Source organism: Lagopus leucura, unplaced genomic scaffold, assembly GCF_019238085.1.
Source record: "Lagopus leucura isolate 7727_CA_CO unplaced genomic scaffold, USGS_WTPT01 Super-Scaffold_100002, whole genome shotgun sequence".
In the NCBI taxonomy this organism is placed as follows: domain Eukaryota; kingdom Metazoa; phylum Chordata; class Aves; order Galliformes; family Phasianidae; genus Lagopus; species Lagopus leucura.
In genome coordinates, this window is record NW_024962263.1 from 27382163 (window position 1) to 27407039 (window position 24877).

Sequence of the window (24877 nt, forward strand, 5' to 3'; positions counted from 1 at the left end):
GGATGGTTAGAAATCAGCCGCTCTCCTCCAGAACTACTTCCCTATTAGCAGGGATGCAGACAGAACAAGTTACAGCAGAAGCAATTCCACTAACACAGCAGAAAGGACTTCTGACCATGTGAATATTTTGACTAAACAGATAAATATTATTGTAAGACATACACATAACATTTGGACATCCTTATAGTTTTCGCAATTCTGAAAATGGCTAGAGTTCCATTGCAAACACAACATTTTCAGGTTTCCTCAAGAAACTTTAGCAATCCCCAACTTCTTAACTTGCTTGACCTTGGAGAATATATACTGAGAAGACCATGAAGAGAACTGTTTTAAGGGACCTTTTCTCTGTCAAAATCTACTAAAAATATGCACTTCAAGTGGATATTAGCTATTTACAGCAACAGAAAATAGAGCTTTGCCCTAAGACCTTGCCTATGATTTTACGCTAAGATTTCATTCCTGTACAGAAAGTACTGTAATCAATTTTTTGTCCATCCAAATGTAAGAGGTGAACAAATTTAATGCAACTGAATTTATAACTCACATCTTAGTGCAAAACACAGTAACTGCAGCACATGGCCATGCATACAAGGAAAGTCATTAGAGCTGAACCTAATTTTAAGATTGTAATTTGAGTTCTCTGCAAAAGGTTGAATGATGCTTAACTAATAGAATTGTAAACATTCATAACAATTTCTCTTTCCATTTTTGGTTAATTCAGGGTCTAGACTTTAAAGATTACAATCAAGTCAATGTTTTAGATCCACGTGTAAGGAATGTGTTTCCTTAACTTTGTACTTACACTGTAGAAGTAGCAGAAAACATACAGGCAAGTTTTCCAACATGAATGCTGATAAACAGATGTTATTTAATTTCCTCCTTAGTTCCAAGATAATCATGAACGATTACCCATGTTTACCTTCCAAATTAACCAGCTGCTGTAACTATCATTTCCCCAAAGTTTTGATAATTCATTCCATTTAGTTCTCCCAAAAAACAAACAACAACAAAAAAAACCACTAAACCATACAGAAATCACCACAAATTAGCATTCCAGCTGTGACAAAAGTCTCCAAAGAATCTGATGATATTCCTTGCTGCTAAAACAGGATTAGAATGTTAACAAGAAGTTCTCACCCCCTGTAAATCACCATTTTATAAAGAAAATTGCTTATCATATAGCAGGCATGGCATCATTCATGTGAAACTCCACGAACACCAAGAGATCCACTGCCAAATTCTAACCACGATCAGAGCAATAATGTGAAACAAGAAAAAAACACCAAAAAAACACAGATCTCCCAGTTTCAAAAAGAAACCCTACAGGTTTATGCGTTTTACATTTTTCTCTGTACCGAGAAACAAGTAAGTAATGACCAATAAATTTGACTAAAAATCAACACAAAGTTGCACTGGTTCTACCTCAGGAGACCTTTATTTATTTATTTATTAAATCCATCTCAATTAGTAAAAAAAACAGCACACTATGGAACGTGCACGCTACACAGAACCACTTAAATCATTGCTCCAGGCAAAGTTATGCATAAAGCAGCTATTTATCACCCATTAAAAATGAAAAGTGGTCAGAGCTTCATCTCAATCCCATTATCATCTTGAAAGGTAGGAAATGAAAAACAAATTAATCCAGCATCTAAGCCTTGTGTATACAAAAGAGATAGCTGACCTTCAAAAGAAATAGATTTCCCATAGCACATAATTATTGAAGAATGCAGATAACTGATGGGCAAAATCTTATTTCACAAGCTCTGTTTCACTTCCCAAGTAAAAGGGACTCAAGGCAGAAAGCCATCAGCTACCTGTTCAGATCAGCCCTAAGAGAGTAGAGTAATCTTAGTTTTATTTAAAACAAGGCTATGATTTCCTTTTTCATTATGACTCAAATAGCTTTGAAAGAATCAATATTTCAGAGGTGAGATCAAAAATAAACTAGATGGATATTAGCAAACACTATAATGCAAGCTAAATGAGGCTTTGAACATTTCATTAGGCAAGAAATGTTTAAAGTATTTATTTGTCATCATCATATCTTCTCTATTTCATACAACGTAGAACTTTAGTCTGCCTCATTAAAAGTAAAGCATGAAGTTTGCAATATTTCTTCTTGAAACACCAGTTCTCAAGTGAACTTCGTTTTCACTCAGACAGATTAATTTTTATTTCCTGAACAGCATTTATACTCGTAATCAGATTCATTGTTAAATAACACTGAAGGAAACTGGTCTCTGCTCTTAAAGCTAATTTCACCTAAGTGCTATACATACAGGAAATTGCACTCTCCATTTATATATAGTTTTTAATACAATACATATTACTTACCCTTCTAACCGGACATCGGGTAAAGATCTGTTGAGTGCAATCATTTCACTTGCCATTAAGTTAAACTGGTTTATTTTAAACATTTCTTTCATTTTTTCTTGCTCCTCTTTTGGAATGACCACAGGCTTCCCCATCTCTCCAGGTCCTTCATGTGGTTTTTGTATGGGTTCTGGAACTAAAAACAAATAAAATGTTAGTAAGTATTTCTACGTTTATTTATATTTTATTTTACACAGTAGACTGTTCTTGCTTTAAAATGGAGTTCTAAAAACACCAGGTTTTGTAATAAAAACAAATCTTTGTAGCTGGAATTTTAATGGAAGTAGTTAAACGCTGCTCTCAGAACTACCATTCATGTGAAAAAAACAGTATCATCATGCTCTGGAACAACAGATATTTATGCAACTGAGTATTCAATCTTAACAGAAACTATTGTTTAAAACAAAGAAAAGTGAATTTCAATTATCTGACCAAACTGATGAGGGAGAAAAAGGAGAAGAGACTAAAATTTTTGTCTTCTTACATTTTTAATTTCTTTTAAATAAAAACATTTAATAAAAGTTCTTTACAAGCATTCATTCACTTTTCTCCTGAACTGTTATAATGTTCAAATATTGAATTTGGGTTATATTCCTACAAACTTAGTACAAACTTTAATGAAAAAAAAAACCAAACTAATTTAAGTCCTAAACAGAAGAGCAGAAAAATATTTCCATAATTAAGTCACCCTTAAAAAAATAAAATGTCCAAGACTTCCATCCTTGATGAAACACTAAAGACATAACATATAAACACACTAACACTTGAAATACATACATACATATATATATATGCACACACACACCAATAAGTGAAACGAGTTGCTGGTTTGCATTTAGCATTAACCAGTTACAGCCATATTATGTTCCATACGAGGTATTTTCTTTTTCAAATATCTCAAGCAACTGCACTAAAGCAATAGCAGTTAGCAGAGAAAATCCTCCAACCACAATGGTGTTTTCTTTATACCACGTTCCCTATGACTGCAAGCTGAGCTATATAACACTAGAAGCTGCCAGCTAACCAACTGTACTCCGAAAAGTAAAAGAATCAGTAGGTCCAAGCGTATCCTAAGCAGGCTGGATTTAGGCACATGCTTTAACCATGGTCTAAATCAAGTCAGCTGTTTTGCCTCCGTACTGAAGAAAGTACAGCTTGAACTTCATTGGTACAAAAGCATCTAAACTTGCTGATATGCAACTGTGTGTAAGCTCTTGAACTAGAATTTGTGCATTCTTAGATGGTAATTAAGATAAAATAATAACATAAAATTAGGCAATTATTTAGGTTTAATAAAAACAATGTGAGTTATGTTATCATCACTGCATATTAAATTTACAGCACTCAGTTATTTTCTGTTCAGATGAATCTATATGATTGTTTAATAGACTCAAAATCTATTAGAACATTGTTATATAAGAATGTTTTAGAGCATTAACAGTCTTTAACGTACCCAAGAGTTAATTCCTTATCCTAGAATAATTCTGATTTAGAATAAAAAAAATTCTGCTTTATTTACACATTCACTTTTCTCATAACTTAGCTAAACCAGCTCACCTGAACAAGTAGATTAACTAAGAATTGAGATGCTAGTTTAACACTTCTATGACCTGAATCCAGGCAGACAAATCCCACAAATTCATCAGAACAACACTTAGGCTTCAATAGCAAACACATAATACTTGATTTCAAGCTTTACCTAAATGAGATATTCTCTCCTATCTCCTATAGAAAAAGCCAGCAGCCATTAAACAAACCCACAGGCATTTTATAGATCACAGTAAATACAAAGACAGGCCAACTTGGTGTGCAAGCATAGGGATAACTTTCCAAGAAGATTTAGCTATTGGCTCTCAGGTTTCTGCATTTAGTCACCTGTTTTCTCACAAAAGAACAAAGTTCTCAGAAATACAAACAAAAACCATTCTTGCACAGTGACTAACATACACATTGTTAAAAGAAAGCCCAACTACAGCGCTCATTTGTGCACTAGCTATGGAAAAATAAATCTTTCCTTCGAAGGAATGCTGACAAGCACTGATGACATAATGAACTGGCTGTTAGGTTGTACTTACAAGTTTCAGCCATAGTGAAGGGGATGAGTAAAAGCTTAAACCTGTGACTAAATCACTAACTCATGTAATCCTGCCATGGTTCCCAACTCTCTGTCCTCCAGTGTCACTTTAGCTCCCGAGACCTGTATACCCTAAAGACCATTCCAGTTCCCCTTTGCACCAGCACCTCCATCTAGTCCCCTTATGGTCTTTCTCTTCCCATTTCACCTTTTTTCCCCTTGTCTCCATACAGGCACCACGTCAACCAGTAGCCTTCCATGCCTGCACCACTCACTATCAGACATGAAGCCCGCTATCATGCCCACTTTACAGTTCCCTATAACCATCTCCTCTGACTTTCCCCAGGTTTGCCAGCAATCATCACGGAGCCCAAGACTATCCGACAGCCCTACAGGTACATTCTCAATTGCCCTCTGACTCAGGCAGACTGAAGAAGACCACTTGAGTGGTCAGGCACTGGAATGGCTGCCCATGGAGGTGGTGGAGTCACCATCCCTGGCTGTGTTCAAGAGGCATCTGGATGAGGAGCTGCAAGATATGGTTTAGTGCTTGTGGTAGCAGTGGTGATGGGAGAACAGTTGGACTAGGTGATCTTGTAGGCCCTTTCCAACCTTGTGACTGTGATTCTGGGATTCTACTATTCTGTGAAAAGCAAAACAGGCAAGGCCTTCTCACTAATGAGCCTCAATTCAGCTGTTCTTCTCAACAGTAAGAACTGCAGTTAGCGAAGAAGATTCTCACCTGCATTTACTGCTTCATATTTAGTGCAGTTTGCAAAATATAACAGTGGTATAAATACAATCTAATATTAAACACAGCAGGTGAAGCTCCTAATTTAAGGTCTTAATATCTTATGCCATCAATACTGAGGTGGAAGATTTTTCCTCCAAGGCAACTTAGAGCATGGCTTTAACTCCCATTCAGGAAAATAAACTCCTTCCATTTTCTGTATTAGAAAGCTGACCTGGTACTAGACCAGGTTGCCCAGGGCCTTGAACACCTCCAGGAATGGAGCATCCACAGCCTCTCTGGTCAGCCTGTTCCAATATCTCACCTCTCACTCTGTGAAGAACCTCCCCTTACATCCAATCTAAATCTTCCCTCCTTAAGCTTAAAACCATTCTCTCCGCTGAAACATATATTGAATGGTTAAAACAAACACAATTTTTAACTACCATATTTTAAAAATTACTTCATCAGATAACTTACCATCTCCAGCAGGCAGCCCTCGTTCTTTCTTCTCATCACATTTGTTGCATTCACTGAAGTAGAGCAATAGAAACATATCCAGAAGGACCCAAACCAAAGAGGTGGCAAGGACCACCTTGCAATATGCAAATTTTTTCATGGCACTTTAAGTCAAATACAAAAATAAAAAAAATATAAATAAAAATATCAACAGGTTGTATTAATCCAGTTTGAGAGGCCACGTTCTGTGTCTGTAAAAGAAAAAAGAAAGAAGTCACAAAAAGTTACCTGAGGACAGCAGCAAAAAGCAGAAGATTTTACTATGTTTTAAAGGTAATCTAAGTTAATTCTTAGATATTGCATGTATCAAAATGAATGTTCTGGGACAATTAAAGCAATAATACTGCAGTCTTTTACTACAGCAACACTCATCAACACTCATCACACAAAACATTAAAATGATAACCAAAACACAGTACTCTGCTGAGTCACTCGAAAAGAGTTTAAGCATTTTAAAAACAAAACAAAAAAAATTAAAGGAACCCTCTGGATCCTCAGGAAATCAGAACAATCTACATGACTGAAAAACAGGAACATCTTAAGAAGCAGTGCAACAATCAGGGCTGACCAAAGCCACAGGCCAACACTGCTCATGCTTCTCCTTTCACACCTTAATTGTAAATGCAAATACCTCAGGCAAAACAAAATAAACTACCTTTTTGATAAAATAAACTGAAATAAAGCAAAGTCAATAAAGTACACAGAAGTCATTTATTAGGCAAAGCTAAACACTTCAGTGGACACAAAATTATTTTAAAGTTCAATTACAGACCAAACTTCTATGTATTTTTCAACATGTATATATTAAAATTTTATTTTATCCTACTCAAACTACAAGCAAAGTTTGTCACAAAAACTGCTATTTTCATGACTGACAATTTTTTTTTTTTTTAAGGAGACTGAGAAGACATTAATACTTTTGCAGTTTTTTGTATAAAGTATCTGTAATTAACAACTTGGTGATAAAATAAGAGACGAGATAACCACCAGAAAACACTGAATTACATACGTTAAGAAGAAACCGCAACCATAAGGTGGATTTTTTTTTTCCCCACCGATACAAAGATGACCCTGAACTCTGGATTGCAGAGTTGCACCAGAAAGTGTTATGCAACTATCAGTGTGGTTATCAGCAACAGTGAAAGAAAACATTGTTATGTATTAGTAAGATGAGAAGAGAAACAAAAAAAAAGATAAATCACCACTTTGCCATTACATAATACCTGCTTTCTCACCTTGAGTAGGCATGAACATCCTATCTTGCCAAATCGAAAAGAATAAAGAAGGATTAGAAAAGACAAATGATAAGAACAAAGAGATGAAGGCTACAAGGAACAGCAGCATTACAAGATGTAAGGGATCAGAGTAGTATTCTTCCAGGCTGGAAAAGAGGTAACCTAAACTAGGTAGCAGGTCTGCAAAAATCAACAGTTGCATGGGAATGGTAAACACCAACTCCTGTCTGTTTCTTTAGTACTAGGAGGAAGAATAGACAAGTGACTTTAGCAGCAAAGGCCTGAACAACAAAAAGAAGGTATGCAGCAGAACTCCCTGTCACAGCTTAGTGCCAGCACTGCAAGCCTATTCATCAGCTACTAAATACAAAGTCTTCAATCAGGCACTCTCTCTCTTCCAAATCAATGCATGTGTTAGGAGAGAAGTGAGGAGATATCATTACAAGTTCCCCTATTCTCCTCCCTACACAAACACTATCAACACTTTCAGAAACAAAATATTGTACAAACAAATCTGTCAGACATATTATGACTACTTAAACAGTCTATAGAATAGTTGTCGTCTTTTGCTCTGGTCTGGGACACCACAGAAATGGTCTGGAAGGAAAATAAAGTTTCACTGCTACCCTAAATTAAAGAAAACAAATGCTAGTTGAAACAAACATGCTTTAAAGAAAAGAAAATAAATTACCAGTCTCAGACTATGAAAAGATATTCAGCTACGAAATAAAGCATAAAACACATAGGAGCCCGGGGTTTGTGCGTTCTCAAATTAGCAAGACATCAGGAATAGGACTCTATCTAGACATTCTGTCCATTCTGTCCATTCTGTCCAATCAGATAAGGTATTTTACAAAGCTTAAAATGGCATTATATCTGCCTTTACTGCAAGAAAAAAAAAAATCCTGAGTTCAATGAAATGTCAAAAAGGCACTCTGAGTTCTCTGAATCCTTCAAGGAAGTTATTAGAAAAGGCATCAGTGCGAAGTTCAACACGCATTGGGTAGCGTAGCTCTGTGCCTCATCACTTTGTGCAGTTTACCAGTTCATGAGATAAGCATGCAGTCAAACTGCAATGTTTGAAAGCATTTCTGTTCTGTTGAACAAAATAATTCAAGTCAGAAAGAACCAGGGAGCGTCATCTATTCCAGTTTCCTACTCAGAGGATGGTAAACTATGAGTTTAGGCAGAACCACAGTCAAACAGAGCAGCCCAGGAGTCCTGCTGAAGCAGCTGCCCTCATCAGACCTGAGCTATGAATCTGACAGAACGTTTTTAAGAACATCAGCAAAAGAAAGCCTGAAAATAACAGATACTTTATTCAGTGGGAAGGCAGCCCTAGCGACAACAAAAAGGTTGAAATATTCAGTAATGTTTCAGCCTGGTCTCCTTTGTTATTGGGTGCCTCAGATCTCAGTCCAGTAGCAGCGTATAGGAGTTAAACTTCATATACAGTACAGACATTGAGTCAGGGATCCCTTAAGCCACTTAAGACACGTGCAGCTCCAGTGGCACCAAATGAAGGAGTGGACTGATCTCACAGGAGAGCCACACTGCTATTTCAAACAAAGGTCCTGGTGATGCAAAGAATTACATCAAGATCAGGTAGAAAGCTACTGTCAAGAAGAACAAGGAGGATCTAGACAAATACTCTTGGAACCTACATCCACACAAAGAACAAAAGAGCCATTCACCAGCAGCACGTTGTACGTTGTATTTGACCGGCTTGGCAGCTTGCTTTAAGGAGATGACTGACTTCAGAGGCAAGGGAAGAGCTGTGAACATTTTTTATCTCAATTTAAACAAGAGCCATGACAGCCTTTCAGAAACTTTGTCAGAAATTGGAACACAGAAAATATAGATTAAAATCTTCTTCAAGAGAGAGAAGACACCTGATCCCTTTGGACCTGCTTTGAGCAGAGAGTTGGACAAGATAACTTCCAGCCATCCCCTCCAAACTCAATTATTCTATGATTCTAACAAGCCTGTCTCCACACAGATTTCTCCAGGCTGAATAAGCCCTTTCCCTCAGCCTATCTTCCAAGGAGAGGTTCTCCAGACCTCTGATGATCTCTGTGGCCGTCCCCTGGACCCTCTCCAAAAGCCCAACATCTTTCTGACACTGGGGGCCCCAGACCTCCCTGTCCCTGTTGGCTCTCCCCTCTTCTGATGGAAGCCATGATACCATTGGTCTTCCTGGCTGCAAGCACAAACTGTTGGCTCATGTTCAGTTTTCCATCGACCAGGACACTCAGGTCCTTCTTTGCAGGGCTACTCCCAAGGAGTTAGTCTCCCAGTTTGTATACATACCTGGGATTACCTCAACCCACGTAGAAAACCTTGCACTTTGCTTTGTTGAACCTCACTGGGTTCAAAAGCCCCACAGCGGCTTGTACAATTTAAACAAGTAATCACATCAATAGTACCAAAATGCATAGGTTTAATAATTGCATTTGCTACTGAGTAATCCAATAAACTGAAGAATTTTGAAAAAGCAAGCACTATTCCTCTATTCAAAACACTGTGTAATAGATAGCAATTTCTATGCCACAGAAGTAAACTAACAGGAATATTAAAAACACCTTAGAAAGAATAGAAAATTCTCGATGAGCTACAACTTATACGTGAAAGTAGGAAAACTAGGTACATACAAGTCTTGTTACTTCTGAAGGTCAAGCGTGTTTCCATCCCACAAAATCCACAATACATTTGACAGCATGGGAAAAGGTCAACTTTAAAACTACTGCTCATGTAGTGCATTGTTTCACTTTACCACCTGTTTTCCCCAACAAGGTTGGCCTGAGAAAAAATGCTTAGTCTTTTCAGTATGATGCATGCCTATTCAGTCATTTTTAGCTTTGAACCAACTTAATTGTTTATACTAGCAAACAGTTTCCAACAGAACTGTTCGTAACACAGACTCGGCAGAGGACCTCACTGCCTTTATTGAACTAAAACAGGATTCTGGACTAGGTGCAGCATCTACGCCAATAAAAAGCTGATCTAAAGTTGGACTTACAAACTTTCAGATAGGAATAAACACTACCTGGCACAAAGTAAGGGCTCATCAAAATTATAACAATATAACATATTTCTAAAGGTGTTAATATCAATTTAAACCATATGGAAAGTGATCAACTGAACAGCTTATGAGGAAAGACTGAAAGCTACACTGAATTTAATTTTTGGCTTCTCAGTCTATTTAATTATGGAGAAGAAAAGTCTGGTACACTCCAGGCAACATTAGGCATTAGGCTTATGTATGAGTTTTTGAGGAAAAACAATGATAATAATAAAGAACCAAATGCAAATTGCCAGCACAACCACTCTTTAAAACTCCATGTATACAAACTACTAATGAGGTCTATGCAATTGAGTGCTTCTGTGTTTAAAAACAAAAGCAATGCTAACAAAAGCTGTAACAACTACCATTTCTGGATTACTCTTGCTGTGCTGATACAGTTTCTATTTTGTTACTGGTTCATGGTCTACAAACAGGCCAGTCTGAGGACAAAGTGTTACTTAGTTCAATACTACAAGAAACAAAATGTAAAAACATTCAGATCAAAGGGTCAGCCCATCACCCGTGGAAAACAGGTCTATTCAGAGAAAAAGTCATCTTCACAAAAGGAGAAAAAAAAAAAGATGAGATTGACAGTGCTGGATGAGGGCCACTAAGACTATCAGAGGGTTGAAGCATCTCTCCTATGAAGAAAGGTTGAGTGAACTGGGCTTGTTTAGCTTGGAGAAGAGAAGGCTTTGGGGAGACCCACTGTGGTATCCCAGCCTTTGAAGAGAGCATACAAACAGGAGGGGGTACGGCTGTTCATGAGGGTGGATAGTCATAGGACAAGGGGGAATGGCTTTAAACTGAGACAGGGGAGGTTTAGGAGGAAGTTTTTCACACAGAGGGTGGTGACGCATTGGAACAGGTTGCCCAAGGAGGCTGTGGATGCCCCATCCTTGGAGGCATTCAAGGCCAGGCTGGATGTGGCTCTGGCAGCCTGGTCTGCTGGTTGGCGACCCTGCACTTAGTAGGGAGGTTGAAACTAGATCAGCGCTGTGGTCCTTTTCAACCCAGGCCATTCTATGATTCTATGATCTCCTTACAATTCAAACAAAGATCTACTCATCAGCAGGCTACACTTGTTTGTTGGATGGATTTTGCAAAGTTTGAGCATTTAAGAGTCAATTCTTCAGTACAATTCAACAGCAGCAAGTTTTAAAACAAGAGATGAGAGGAAACACTTATTATTATTATCATTATTATTAAGGAACTCTTATTCTTGCTCTGCACAGAAACATTTCACAACAAGAGCAGGAAAAAGGAACAGATCATACCTAAGATGGACTATTAACAATTGAGATTACCTAATCCAATACAACTTGGATGGCATCTGTAATCCCTTCAGTAGGATCGTGAAATCACTGTCATGTCAAATTTTGAAGTATGATAGCAGAAATCGGGTAGTATGTGAGCATCACATGGAATAACCAATATTCTGGAACAGGCAGAAATGCAAGAATATTCAGAAGGACAGGAAATTGTCCAGATTTATATTCTCTCTACAGATGGGTTGAGGATAAAACAATAGATTATTCATGGAAGTCCTCAAACTAAAGTCTTCGAAAGGCTTTCTTAACTTCTTTTCTCCCTGCCAACAGGTGTTTGTTATACTATCTTTAAGCCTCATCTTACTTGCTGAAAGAAATTGCAAAAGACAAGGTTTCAAAGGACCAGATGAACAGTATTTCAATCAGAACAAAGTTCAATGCCAGTTTAATCAACTTTAGAGTTGAATTATTTTTCCACAAGCTTTGGTGCACAAGAAAAAGAAGAATACATCCAGTTCAGAGACAAAAATAGTCCCCTCTCAGAACATCACTGTAAATACCACTAGAGCTCAAGAGGATTGCTACAATTTGGAAATCAGTAATGCAACATAAGTACTGAGACTACTATTGTCTTATGAACAGCAGACACTCAACTCCTACTTCCATGGTTTTAATGTAGCTTTCAAATGACTGAGGCAACAACTGCAATTCTTCTGTCTGCTCTCCACCTTAAAGGAAAATTAACTAAAAATAGACAGATGTATTCAGAAACCCTTCACAAATTTCCATTCTCTCTTCAACTGCTTTGCAATTTAAAATGTATTTCTATTATACCCAGTGAACAGCCAGCATGTGTTTCTTAATATGCCAATAATATACAAATATACATATATATATATATATATATATATATATCTTTTTTACATTAGGGCTTCAAACATTAGGAGTACATAATTAATTCAATTTAATTACAACACATAACAGCATGAATACACAGACTTATTGTACCTGGAAGGTCATAACAGAAACTTTTTGCACAGGAATTTAGCCATTAGGTATGACAGCACTGGCAAGTTAAGTTCAAAGCACAGTCATTCAAACCTTTTCTTTCCTACATTAAGCAGCAGATACAGCCTGTCCTGACAGCCTCAGCAGAGGCAGCCCTTTTAGAAAGGCAGACTTATAAGCCAACGCAGTTGTTTCTTTTCCTGAAACAACCGTAGTCTTAAATTGGGTTTCCGACAGCTTAGATGCTGACAAAGGGAAAACATCCCTCTTCAGAGCCATAGCTTCTTCACATGCACTCTCTGGGAGGGCTACAGAGTGTGCTTGACTTAAGAATAACAGCCAGAGGATACAGGCAGTATTTTCATCAGTGAGTACTGCGGGCAGCATGAAGACAGTAATTCATTCACAAGTGAAAAGCTTCTGTTATCAACAGCAGCAAGTGAGGACTTTCATGCCAGCACTAGCGAGGCACAAAGCTCATAAATCCCCGACAGACAACAATTAATGTCTGAGATGCATCAGTAAGACCATCAGTAAGCTTTCCACTCCCCATACAGAGGCCTAGAAGGCTGAAATAGGACTTTTTTCTTTGTTTTTGGAAAATTCACAGTTGATGACCTAGATATAAACTATAAACTGAGCTATAAACTGACCCCAGTTATTGGTAAGTCTCCAAAAGCCACAGTGGCTGGTCTTCCGACCCTGAAACTATAGGACTGGTAGAGGAAAACAGAATTCGTATCAGCACAGGTGCTCTAGGTGACCACTTCTATTTTCTCCAGAAAAACAACTCTGTCATGCAGGCTATATACCCTGTAAGTTCACCATTACTCAGAATTATTAAAAACTGATTTTACCTTGACTTTTAGAGCCACATGCAGTCTCCAAGGTTACTGTCAGAAATTAAAAGCTTAAGTATTCAACATTTATATTACACAGCTGTTATTTCACAATGGCAGACAAGGCTGTTAGTATACTCATCACTTGCAATTTGTTACAAAGACGTGTAAACACCTCCATACATTCTAGATCCTCAGGCTTGTGACATGATGTAAGACAGCATGAAGTCTTCAAGCCAAAAATAGCATCATTTGGCTTTCACTAACACCAAATGCACACGAGCACTGAAGAATTTCTAATAGTCAAGAAGACACACACTCCAAAGCAACTTTTTAAATCATTTGCAAGTGCGAGATGAGCTATAAGCAGAACAAGCAAGCTGACAGGACACTGTTTAAAGTTAAAATTCCTGCCTAAAAAACAACAACAACTATATAAAATCACTATTGAGAACAATCTTCTTAAAGAAATCACATGCAAAAGATTAGATTATATGGCAGCAAAAACACCTGGAAGTCGTTCCATGTTCTCAATATTCATATATTCCATTTTCCTTTACAGTGTTTCTGCAGTCTGGAAAAATCAAACTTCATACCAAGATTTGTTTAGGGTTCTCCATGAAAGTGTCAAGTTAAATTCACTTTTTACCAGCTGAGACTGAGCTAAACTGAATACTATCCCCATCAGATCACTCTTTATACAGATGTGTCAAGTTCTCAATAGAATTTCCTGCAAGTGATTTTCTTCAGTCTGCACACGTGAGTTAAAAATACCAGGTAATGTTTGCTTCTGAAGTATTCCGTGGAAACGTGCAGAGATTCTTCTTGACACCAACGAATAACGCAGAGTGGAATTTACATTATATTCTGCTACTAATATAGAAGTTACAAAGGAAGTAAAATAGAGGACCAACTCAGGTGTCAGTAAAGAAGAATCACAAATTCCAGGGGGAAATCTTTGACTAATCAGAAGTCAGAACTCTCTGTTACACATTTTTAAAAGATGGTCAAAGACCTAAGCAGCCTATGAACAATCAAGTGAATTCAAGTTTCATAAGACATTCTTGAAGTGATCCTCGTGTGTGAGGAGAAGTTAAATCTTGTAAGCCAAGTCTCAAACGTTCTAAAATATCCAGCCCCCATATGGCTTCTGATTGTTTAGATATGTATCAAAAACAAAGCTAGAGTGGAATAAAATTGTTCATTAATTCTTCAAAAGCTTGTAAAGATTGCATAAAATCACATAAGCAAATAGTCATCACTAAGGACGAATCACTAACGGCCAAGAACTTGGATAAAAGATAAGCAGTCAGCTGATCAGAACAAAAGATTACGTATTTCTAGAAAGATAGGATGAAATGCAAAGAACAGAATTAACTGCCTTTATAGGATAACTCCAGAAACCTCTAACCTCCAAAGCTTCCTGTTCTAGATTAATAATTCATAAGGAGAATCAGAATAAATATAAAATATAATTGAAGAACATTTTTCCTCTACGTGCATTATTTGTGGAAAATACTCAAAAACTTGTAAGTCTTCTAAAATAAAAGAAGATTTGAAAGCTATATAAAGAAAAATGCTGGCGTAACATTCTAGAGAAACCATCTGAGTTCTGCCTAGAATAACTGTAGAACTTGCTGACAAATCAAGTGCTTGCAGATATAAAGAAGTGCTGCAGAATTAGAACAGTTCTCCACCAAAAAAGAAAAACAAACAAAAAAAAAAAAACAACAAACCAAAAGCAACACAAATCCTCTGAAGAAAATGTTATAAAGATAAAAAAATAAAAAAGTGTTTCTCTTTCTCTAGACAGGAAATCTGACCAGACGTGGCAAAAAGAAAAGCTAGAATTGTCCAATTTTATGATACATTCATGAAATCATTGCAGTGCTTCTCAAGAAGCCCGCCATCCCACTGATACAGACACATTGTGAATACAGATTCTACATAGAAACCAAATGGCTATATTTTTGCAGACAGGTCCACACAGCTGCCAAGCATATATTAGCACACACAAAGTCATTTCCACACCACACAGCTGTTCCCTCAGCAGGTAACTTCTGCTGACAGTAACTGCTTTGTACTTAAATAACAGGCACAGTATTGCATCGAAGTTAAGATGCTACTCATTTGCTCTTCCCTTTTCTTTTTTTTTTTTTTAATAACTCTGTCTTCCCAGAGATTTCTAGCAACACACAGCATGTTATTCCTGAGGATTCAGTTCTTCATTTCCCCTGTCAAGCCAAGCAGAGATACACATGGCATAGAAAGGCTAACAGTGACATTTTCTTCAAGAACTCATGAAATTGTCCAAGTTAAGTGTTTCTGAAGTAGACAATCTTTTCATTTTGGGGTCTTACTTTGTACAGTTCAACAAGAAGAAAAGAACTGTCAGATAAAAAGCAAAACAGGCAGACTGACAAGGCAGAGTTCTGGAAAACTTTAAAATTCAGAGTTATTTTTACCTTGGAGAGGGAAAGAAGAAACTGAAAAGAAGTGGCCCAAGCATTTTGCAATATACCCTGATACAGCAATGGACCCTGTCCACGACTAGAGTTCTGGATACTTTCATCATCCCCACAATATCTTGGTCTACTGCACACAGACTGATATTTCTAGAGGATCAGAACATAACCTCCATAACTCAGACTTCAGGTAAGCCAGAGACCTTTATTCGCTGAAGAACTTGTGAACCCTAACAGTACAAAGGAATTTATAGAAGTATCAGTACTGTCCATTTTCAACTGTTGTAAAGGCTAGTTTGAAGTTAGGGGATGTTTACACAACAGAATTCTACTCTCTCTCTCCTTTCCGCTGCATCTTCCCATATGACATTCAAGCAAGCAAACTGTCTTTATCCCTCAAGCAGGCAGCAGTTCTGACCGATTCTGCTTCCTGCAAGCAGACACTCTTTTTCCCTCACTGCTCTTTCAGCTACATCTCCTAGGCTGCTACCATACAAAAAAGGATGAAGTAGAGTCAGGACAAAAAAGCAGTCTTCTGTTGCTGCCACAATTGAGTTTGTTTAACATGAGAAAGAGGGAGAAAGAAGAGAAGGAATGGAATTAAGACTCTACTCCTCTAAGAAATATACAGCTGCCCATATGATTAAAAAAACCCTAGCCATACAGTACTCACCTGTCAAGTGAACATGGCTTTTCTTAAGGGTTTATGTAAGTAATTATAAATCATACAATCATAGAATTGCTCAGGTTGGAAAAGACCTTAAAGATCGTCAAGTCCAACCACAACCTCACCGTACATCCCAAACCCTAACAACCCTCCTCTAAATCATGTCCCTGAGCACCACATCCAGATGGTTTTTAAACACATCCAGGGATGGTGACTCAAGCACCTCCCTGGGGAGCCTAAATGATGACTCTAGCTAACAATACTGCAACTGATCATTGGCATGTGCCTAGCTCACTGTAAGTTACCAGCAGGCATAACTTCTGTGGTGTCATTAAGTGCAAAGGAGAGAATCCTGATTGGGCCACATCATATGCTAGTCCTAATGCTAATAAATCAACCAAATTTTGCATTAGTAGTCCCTACAAACATGAATATGTGAAAAGCTCAATGCACAGACAAAAAAAGCCCAACAGAGCAGCCATGAAAGACTGAAAGAAGCTTGATGGCAAATACAGTACAGAGCTAGACAGCAGAGTCAAATCACTTTGAATTGCAGAATATAGAGACTACAGAGGAAAAAAAAAATGGAACCAGGAAGGACAAGAAATTCAGTCTAGTAATCTCACTGTGAACAGCTTTGTCTTATCCCTCCTCTCCAGATACAGTAGATAACCTCAGTGAAAAAACAAGAAAACGTTCAGACATCAAAACTTCAACTGCCAAAATTTTGAGACAAACTAAATGCTGGCCACAATGACATCTCCCATATCACTATTTTGAACCTCTTTACATTCATTAGAGTAGTATTTCCAAGCAAATAAGCAAAACAAGTAAAATATCCACTAGTTAAAATCAATTTGCTGAAACTTAAAACGACAAAATGCTAACATTTAGACCAAGAGCATGCTGCATTTAAATCCAGTCAAGCGTGACAAAATGTGGGTTGTTTTCAGAAAGAACACCCAACACTTTGAGCACTTCTTTATAAAAAGATAACATTATCAATGAAGGAAAACATAACAAGCAAGAGGCCTACATCAAACAAGGATATTATATTTAAAGCAGCTCTTGGGTAGCACTACTAAGACACCGCAACCACAACATTTGTAGAGGAAATTCCAGTTTGGTAGTCCAAGGGTTAAATAGGTCCACTGAGGAATGCAGCACAATACAATGAGGAATCTGAGGAATACAGTGGAACCATTTTGCAAATTCAGCTATAACTTAATTGGGGACTACAGTATTTGAGTAATGCAATTATTTCATACTTTAATTTGTAACTTAAATCCTAATTGTATAGTCTCCTTCAAAATTCTATGTTCCAATTTTTTTTGAAATTACTTTACAGTAACTTTTCTTAGAAATTTCTTCTTCCCTAAATAAACCAGAATATTTTCAAACAAGAAAGACTAGGGGTGCTTGAGAAGGCTGTACCAAGTGCTTATTGTGGTTAAAGATTCACCAACAAGCCAGCCTCCTGCTTTGAGAAAAAGTTATGCAGCAATGCAACAACATCAACCAAGGAACTGATACACCAGAACAACAATCACAAACACTTCTGGATTGTCAAACACATCAGTTCACCAATACTTAGCCAGACCAAAGTATGCAGAACAATCAAGTATTGTCCAACAGCATCTATTTCCACACAAATGTGTTACCTGACTAAAGTCACCACCAGAGACAACAGCCACAGAGCAGCTGACTAGGCTACAGGGAAAGTAACAGCAGGGAAGCTTCTGCTAAAAACACCATAATAAAATCCAGAAATAAAGCTGTAATCCACCTTTTTGTTGTTCTTGATGCTGATTTCCTATTTTGAGTAGCTAACACTGCTTAGCAGTGGTAGGTATAAATTTTGAACAGATTTCACTCCCTCTTCTAAACTGCTTAAGACTTTCTTTTGAAGAAATGAATTTAAGATATTTAAAGAATTTAAGATTTTTTTTTTACCCACACCAAATTAAAATGTTATGAAGTTGTCTGGAGATTCCCTTAATCCTGAAACAAGCCCTTCCCTCTTTGTCCCAACAGACCTGAACTGCAAAGTTGTCCCAAATGAGTTCTCTGGACTAAGTCTGTGAAAATCAACCCTATGAAAGTTGCCAAATGGCTTGTAGAAAGAAAGAAAAAAAAAAAAAAAAAAAAAGATGGTTTAAGGAGAAACTGACTGTAGGAAAAAATAAATAAATAATAAAGCCAAACAGGCTTAGTTGCTGTTCACATATAGGTATGTTGCTGTTAGAAGCTATGGCGCAGAAGTTCTGTGTTTGAAGACCAATCTGAATTCTTACTCACTGACATAGATCTCTTGTCAAGATTTCACATGGATGAAGTAGAATTTAGGAGAACTGAAGATGCAGTGCTCTATTCACATGTAGAATTTTTCTCTACTAGAGGAGAACAATACTAACTGATAAACTAGTCTTGTGTAAATAGTTAAAGAAATTAATTGGTTTCAGACAACTGAACTGGTCCCCAAGGGACCTTAGCGAGTAGAAAAATAAGAAATACTAATAGCAACTTAGCAGTACACATGCAATCTCTTCACTCTATGATGCATCCAAAATGGACAAATGTCACCAAAGTGTCAAAAATTCCTGGATCCCATTTCATACTAACCTCCTCTGCAGGTTTACAGCCATCTGGATGGTCCACAAGCACTGGTGGCGAAATCCCACTGCACTGCAGTCAAGCGCTTGCGGTAGGAACCATAGAGTGGCAAAGTGATCTAGGTCATTTTGACATGAACACAGAACCACAGGTCTTCCATCCAAAAGGTCCTAAGGCTGTCCTAGAGAAGAACAGAAATTCAGATAAGTTCCAAATTCAATTCTGGCAGAGCATGAGCTAAAAGGGGAAGGTCACAGAAGCTTTCCAACTATTTAAGACTTCAAAATCTAAATTTTTGTACAAGGAAGGAAGAGCCAAAAGACTGCTGCTAAAAAGAGCCTGCGAGGAAAACAACATATGCAGGGTAGAGTGGAGAGGTGGAACAAGTCATCAACATTTTGTAGCCTTTCAGATGATATGATTTGAGTAGGAGGACTGCCTGTCCTCCTAAATAAGCAGTTATCTATTTTTGAGTTCTATATATGTCGCCCTCTATCCAATCATGAACACTTAGCACAGCAAACTGGGATTTGTTCTCAAAAAGGCTAGAACACAGCCTCTTCATGGCACACATTTACACGAGCAGCTCCCTAGCAGATCGCTCATTTGGGCTACATTTTTCCAGCTATACTGTAACTCAGAGATGTCGTTTTTCTTACACTCTTTCATCTCTCGCCCACAGTTAAAACATTAGCGTTCATAATGACAACTTGGGAAGAGAGAGGGAACATTATTAATCTACACAGCCCTGATCCTTACAAACTAATGTATTTTCAAATATCTCTTGGAACGCGACACCTGAAAAATGATGTCTGAGGCTTTCCAAGCGTTAGAATTTTAGCACCACTGAAAGAAGCAATTCCCTCCAATCTCCTCCTTCACTCAGCTAATGCAGCAATGTCTGAAGAAAACTCTAAGCAGTTTAAAAGTAAACAAAGCATCTCAACAGATGCAAGAAAGAAAATTTTCCAGTTTTTAATGCAAGTGTAACTCGTCTATGCTTAGGTAATAAATGCCATGTATTATGAGCTTATTTGTTGTATTATAGATTAACCTTCTAAGTTATTCAAGTTTGTTGTTCCATCTGTTTAAACTGATAGCTCTCTTGTATTGCCTATTCCAATGCAAAAACATATACAACAGAGAAGAAAATTAAGATGCTAGCACTACTTTAACATGACAGTATGGATGAAATACTTGATAAGATAAGCTAAGATTGTCAATAAAAGATGTTTGACAACTGCTGAATCTAAAACATTATTCCTTCACCTGCTTCAATATGGGGATAATACTTCACTGTTTCTTTTTTTTTTTTTCTTCTTCTTATCAAAGCAGAAAAGACAAATGCTTCAACTCACAGTTTTTCTCTGAATTTGAGAATAAAGTCCCAAAATATTGGTAACATACCTATTCTATCAGTCTGTATTTAAGTAAGTCTATATTCACAAAAGGTGCAGTCTGTTTTACAAGAAATGGCTGAGGATCTTCCATGACATTTTTTTTTTAAAGTAAATGTCAAAAAAAAAAAAAAAAAAAAAAAAAAAAAAGGGAAGTTTCAAAGGGCCAGAAGAATAAGGGCTCACAAGACGACCCAAGGCACACCCAGCAGGACACCCAAAGCCTGACTGCTTGACTGCTGTCTTTCTGGAAGTATTAAGATATCATGACACGAGCTTAAAGCCTTTTCTTTGAGTTACAGAAATACTAATTCATTCAATCATTCTTTCCACACTTACTATCTTTCCTAAATCCCCAGAAAAATTAACTGTGCTTACAACTTTCTTGAAGTTCAATGGCCAAAACTGATCCAGCACCTCCCCATAAGCACAACAGCAGGAAGTTTTGCTCTACAGATTGCACCACATTCTGTTCAGACCAATAAACACACACCGCCCTGCCTTTATAAGCAAAGCTGCATCATGAATTCATAACCCAGTTTGTCCTAGACTGGGGTGGATGATAGGCTGGAAGGAACTGCACCAACAGTTCTCCCTCTTCTATGTTAATTTTTCCTAAACATGAAACATTTCACTTATTCTACTAATCACAGCCTATCCTTTCAAGCTATTTTTTTACTCAAGATTCTTTGGTACTGCCATCTCAACTTTAAACGCACCTGCATTTATTCTCCAATGCCAGTTGTCCTGAAATTTCATTATCCAGTTCATGAACATGAACAATAACTGAAACAACTTCTGAAAGAAAGCCCACAGAATATCCTCTCCCTTCTGAAAATGAACCACTGAAAAACAACATTAGCTTCTGCTAACCTAATGATTTCACACACTTCTTAAAATAGCTTTTTTTTTTTAAAAAAAAAAAAAACATCTAGGCTACATTTCCTCAGCTTGCTCTGTCAGAGTATTACATGTGGCTTTCTCTAGTCCACAAGCTTCCTGTTGCAGACACAGTTAGGTTGGTTTGATTGTGTCTCTGAGCTTCACAATAAGGCTTTGAAATTTGCTTCCCTAAATTGCGCAAAAAGAAGACTGTCTTACCTGCAATGTAAAGAGAAATCAAGCTGAATCTGCACTGTGCCTTTTTAATTCCTTGATGTAAAATCTAAGTAATTGGGAAGCAGTCACGATCAGTACACACTACTGCTGTAGAGAGGAAGTGGGTTAGGAATCATGGACACCAGAAAATGCAGGTAATGCATCCAGCACCACAGTGGTTAGGACTACTTATATTAGGGTACCAGATACATACGTAGCAGCATAACATGGTATGGAACACTGATAACTCAAACTAAAGTTTTGCTTCAAACCCTGCATGCAAGTACTATACAGACTTAAAATGAAGTTCTTTGAGTATTTTTAGCATTTGGAAAAAAAACAGCAACCAAGCAGCTTCTGCTTGTAAGAAATTCTCACATTACATTCAAGTATTTAAGAGAAGCAACCAATGACACACACAAAAACGGAGCATACAACACATGCACCATGGCTTTATTCTATAATTCTCCGTGGCTATACTTAATATAGCATGAGAAATTATCGTTTCCACTAAAAAAGGTTCATTCGATAGATTTAAACATCCTTCTTGCACATAATTTTTCAAAAAATGATTCACTGGCATCATTCACATTATAATCAGCAAATAACAAATACATGTATGTTTTCAAGAGGTGTAAAGTACATGCTGCTATCATACTATTTATTTCCCCAGAACTTGGAAAAAATTGTCAAGGAAGCAGTCACTTCAATCAGGCTGACACCTGAAGCGATGCCTTCGCTTTCCTTGGCTGTCATCAGTAGGCTGTTCACCAACAAAGCAGTCATTCTGGCAAGCACAGCCTTGCAAATAGCACAGCAACGCCCTCCTCTCACAGGCCCTCTGTCTTCTGTTGTTTGAGGACACTGCCTCAAAGCAACTTGAGCCAGCCCACGGCTTTTTCTTTAAGTAAATATTATTTTTTATAAGTCAACTGGAAAATACACTCCCATCCTCAATCAAAACTATAGCAACACTCATTTTCACTTTGCTGAGAGTACCACATTCTTGGAAAGCACAAGTGAAAAAAAAAAGCAAGACAATCTACTGTTCTCCGCAGCAAACTGTCTGCTATCATGCTCACTGTCATTACTAGCAAATCTCTCTGGATTTTAAGATATACTATTTTCATAGCTATAACAGTACTGACTCAGAATTGTGTAACTGAAAAGCTATCACAGCTGCTCTCCAAAAAGCCCAAGAAGAAACAAACTATGTTCACGACAGGAGCAGCACTACAGCTTGTGGGGCTAGTGGAAGATTTTCTTAACTTTCAGGACACAAAAGGCTAGCAAACTGATGAGCACAGACGGTTTATTTTGACAGCACTGATGCATACGAGCCTTAAGCACAGCGCATCAGTGGCCCTGCAGCATGCTTACTCTCAGCAGGATCATGAACAAAGAGCCGTGTGTTGGCTGTGGGGAGCTGGCAGCTCCTCTGCACCTTCCCTTGCTCACCGGGAACACTGCCTGCGTTGTTCCACGTGCTGCAAATCCACCAGCAAATCCCGAGTCATACAGGGGACGCAGGACGCAAAGGGCACCTCTACTCCCTCAGCTGACAAAGCATTCACTGGGGACGAACAGAAGAGCGAGGAAATACAATTTACAGTGGACCTGCTCTCCCTGTGCTCAGGTGGGACTAGCAGCAGACGGCTGACTGACATTTCAGACAACACACTTCTTGCAGACTGACTTTGGACCTCAACAGCAACTGCTTTGCCACAGGAATCACAAGAATCTCATGAGACAGGGTTTAAATTGCAGGTGGTACTGTGTGGAGTAAGAAACTGGACTCGATAATCATTATGAGCCCGTTCTAACCATATTCCACAGTTCTACAATATAAGCAAATGCCGAATTTACACAGTGCTTCTCAACATTTACAAAGGATCTCAATACCATATTTTCTCATGAAGAGTACTAAGCAGTACAGTCCCCAGTGTAAAACCACTGCTTCACACATCTAATTGTCTGCATGCATGCTGAGAAATCATTCCTCCCAGCACTCTGACATAAAAGACAAGTCTACTTTCTTAAACTTAACTGCGAGAGAAATATTAGTATTAAAGAGTACTCATTCTAAACCACGTTATTTATGACTATACACATAGCTACGAAAGGCTGTTTATATATTTACTAACTTAGGAACCAAATCTAACTACAGAAAGACTCATAAGAGAATACTTCCTATTTCACTTTAAAGATATAATTAGAAGTTGTGAAAAGGAAAACAGTGTTCTTGTCCAGGGTTTTATGGCGCTCTGTATTATCACACATTGGAATGTTAGTCCCTGAGGATGTCATGGAAATATTAGTCATCTGTTCAAGAGGTGAACAAGCAGATTGTTACTCCAAGGTCCAAAACAGCACAACCGCTTATTAGGACTTTAACTCAAGGAACAGTATGTTTACAGAACATAGAAGTAAGTCTTGAGAAAAAAAGAAATCATCTGTAAAAAATTTCTGTGCACAGAACATAGAAATAGGGCAGACTCCTCCCTACAAAAAGGTCCAGGCCATGGACCCAGTTCTCTGAGAAGTTTAGTGTTTCAGTGAAAGAAGTCATGGGGAAGGAAACGTATGGGAGCGGAGAAGGAACGGTTTTCTGCCTTCCACCAGACTTTAAAAATTCCACTAAGACCGTCTGTCAGTGTCAACAGCAGCAGTCTACGTGCCCTAAAACAGCAAACTGCTTAAGTGAGCATATGTCTTCATGCACACAAACACCAACCCTCCCACAGAAACTCCAGTTTCAAATATCTTCATCTGCCTCCCAGCAAAGTTCTCCCGCATGCAATACTATCAGAAATTTGGCTGAGCCAACAAACGAATATTACTTCCCATTTGCAAAACAGGGAGATCACTTTAAAAGAAATAAATTCTTTCCGTTCTTCCACACACAAGCAGGCAGACAAACATTTACTGGCTTCAGGTGAGACAATGGTCCCTTTTTCAGGAAGTTCTGTTTACCACAAAGGAACTCAGGAAACATAATGTTATCATGCTTCAAAAACAATGGATGCACTGAGTAACACTGATCAGAGCTTCTTGTCTGTCCATCTCTGTGCAGCCAGTAACAGGTAGCTGCAGCTGAACGCTGGGAGCTATTAACACTGTCATCACAAGGACAAGGAAACAGCAACAACAAACCCATGAAGTAGCCCTTCTAAAAAAAGCACTGCTGTTTCAATGCAGCCTTTGGCAGTGCTGCAATCCAGCACGCAGTTTCCCAAAATCGTGCTGTACATCTTTAAGTTCCTTCCTAGAAATAGTGCATTTCCCTCTGTTCACTAATTGCTGAGCTAGCCAGCTGTTTGCAGTGCCTCTCATTTCTATATTTTTAATATGTGCACAAGCCCAAGAGATACTCCAGTAACCAGGAAGAGAAGTATGCAGTTTACATACACATCGTGCTGAAAATCAAGAAACAGGAACACTAAAAAGCTCAAGGAAAACAACAATATGTCCCACTGTACTCAAACACTTCTCAGACCCTGCTACATCTAGACACAGGTTAA

The 24877-nt window shown here is 38.0% G+C and overlaps 1 protein-coding gene across 2 annotated transcripts in view; it reads right to left on the reverse strand.

Moving 5' to 3' along the window:
- Positions 1–24877, reverse strand: part of GALNT1 (polypeptide N-acetylgalactosaminyltransferase 1) — a 75070-nt gene that overhangs the window by 36050 nt on the left and 14143 nt on the right. The window contains exons 2-4 of one of the 2 annotated variants that reach the window (XM_042868944.1): positions 18871–19042; positions 5661–5890; positions 2338–2512 (exon numbers count right to left, since the gene is read on the reverse strand). In XM_042868944.1, coding sequence (XP_042724878.1) covers positions 2338–2512; positions 5661–5799 — 314 coding nt within the window. In that variant the 5' untranslated portion in view covers positions 5800–5890; positions 18871–19042. The remainder of the gene's footprint in view (positions 1–2337; positions 2513–5660; positions 5891–18870; positions 19043–24877) is intronic. The other variant, XM_042868945.1, reaches the window with a different exon arrangement.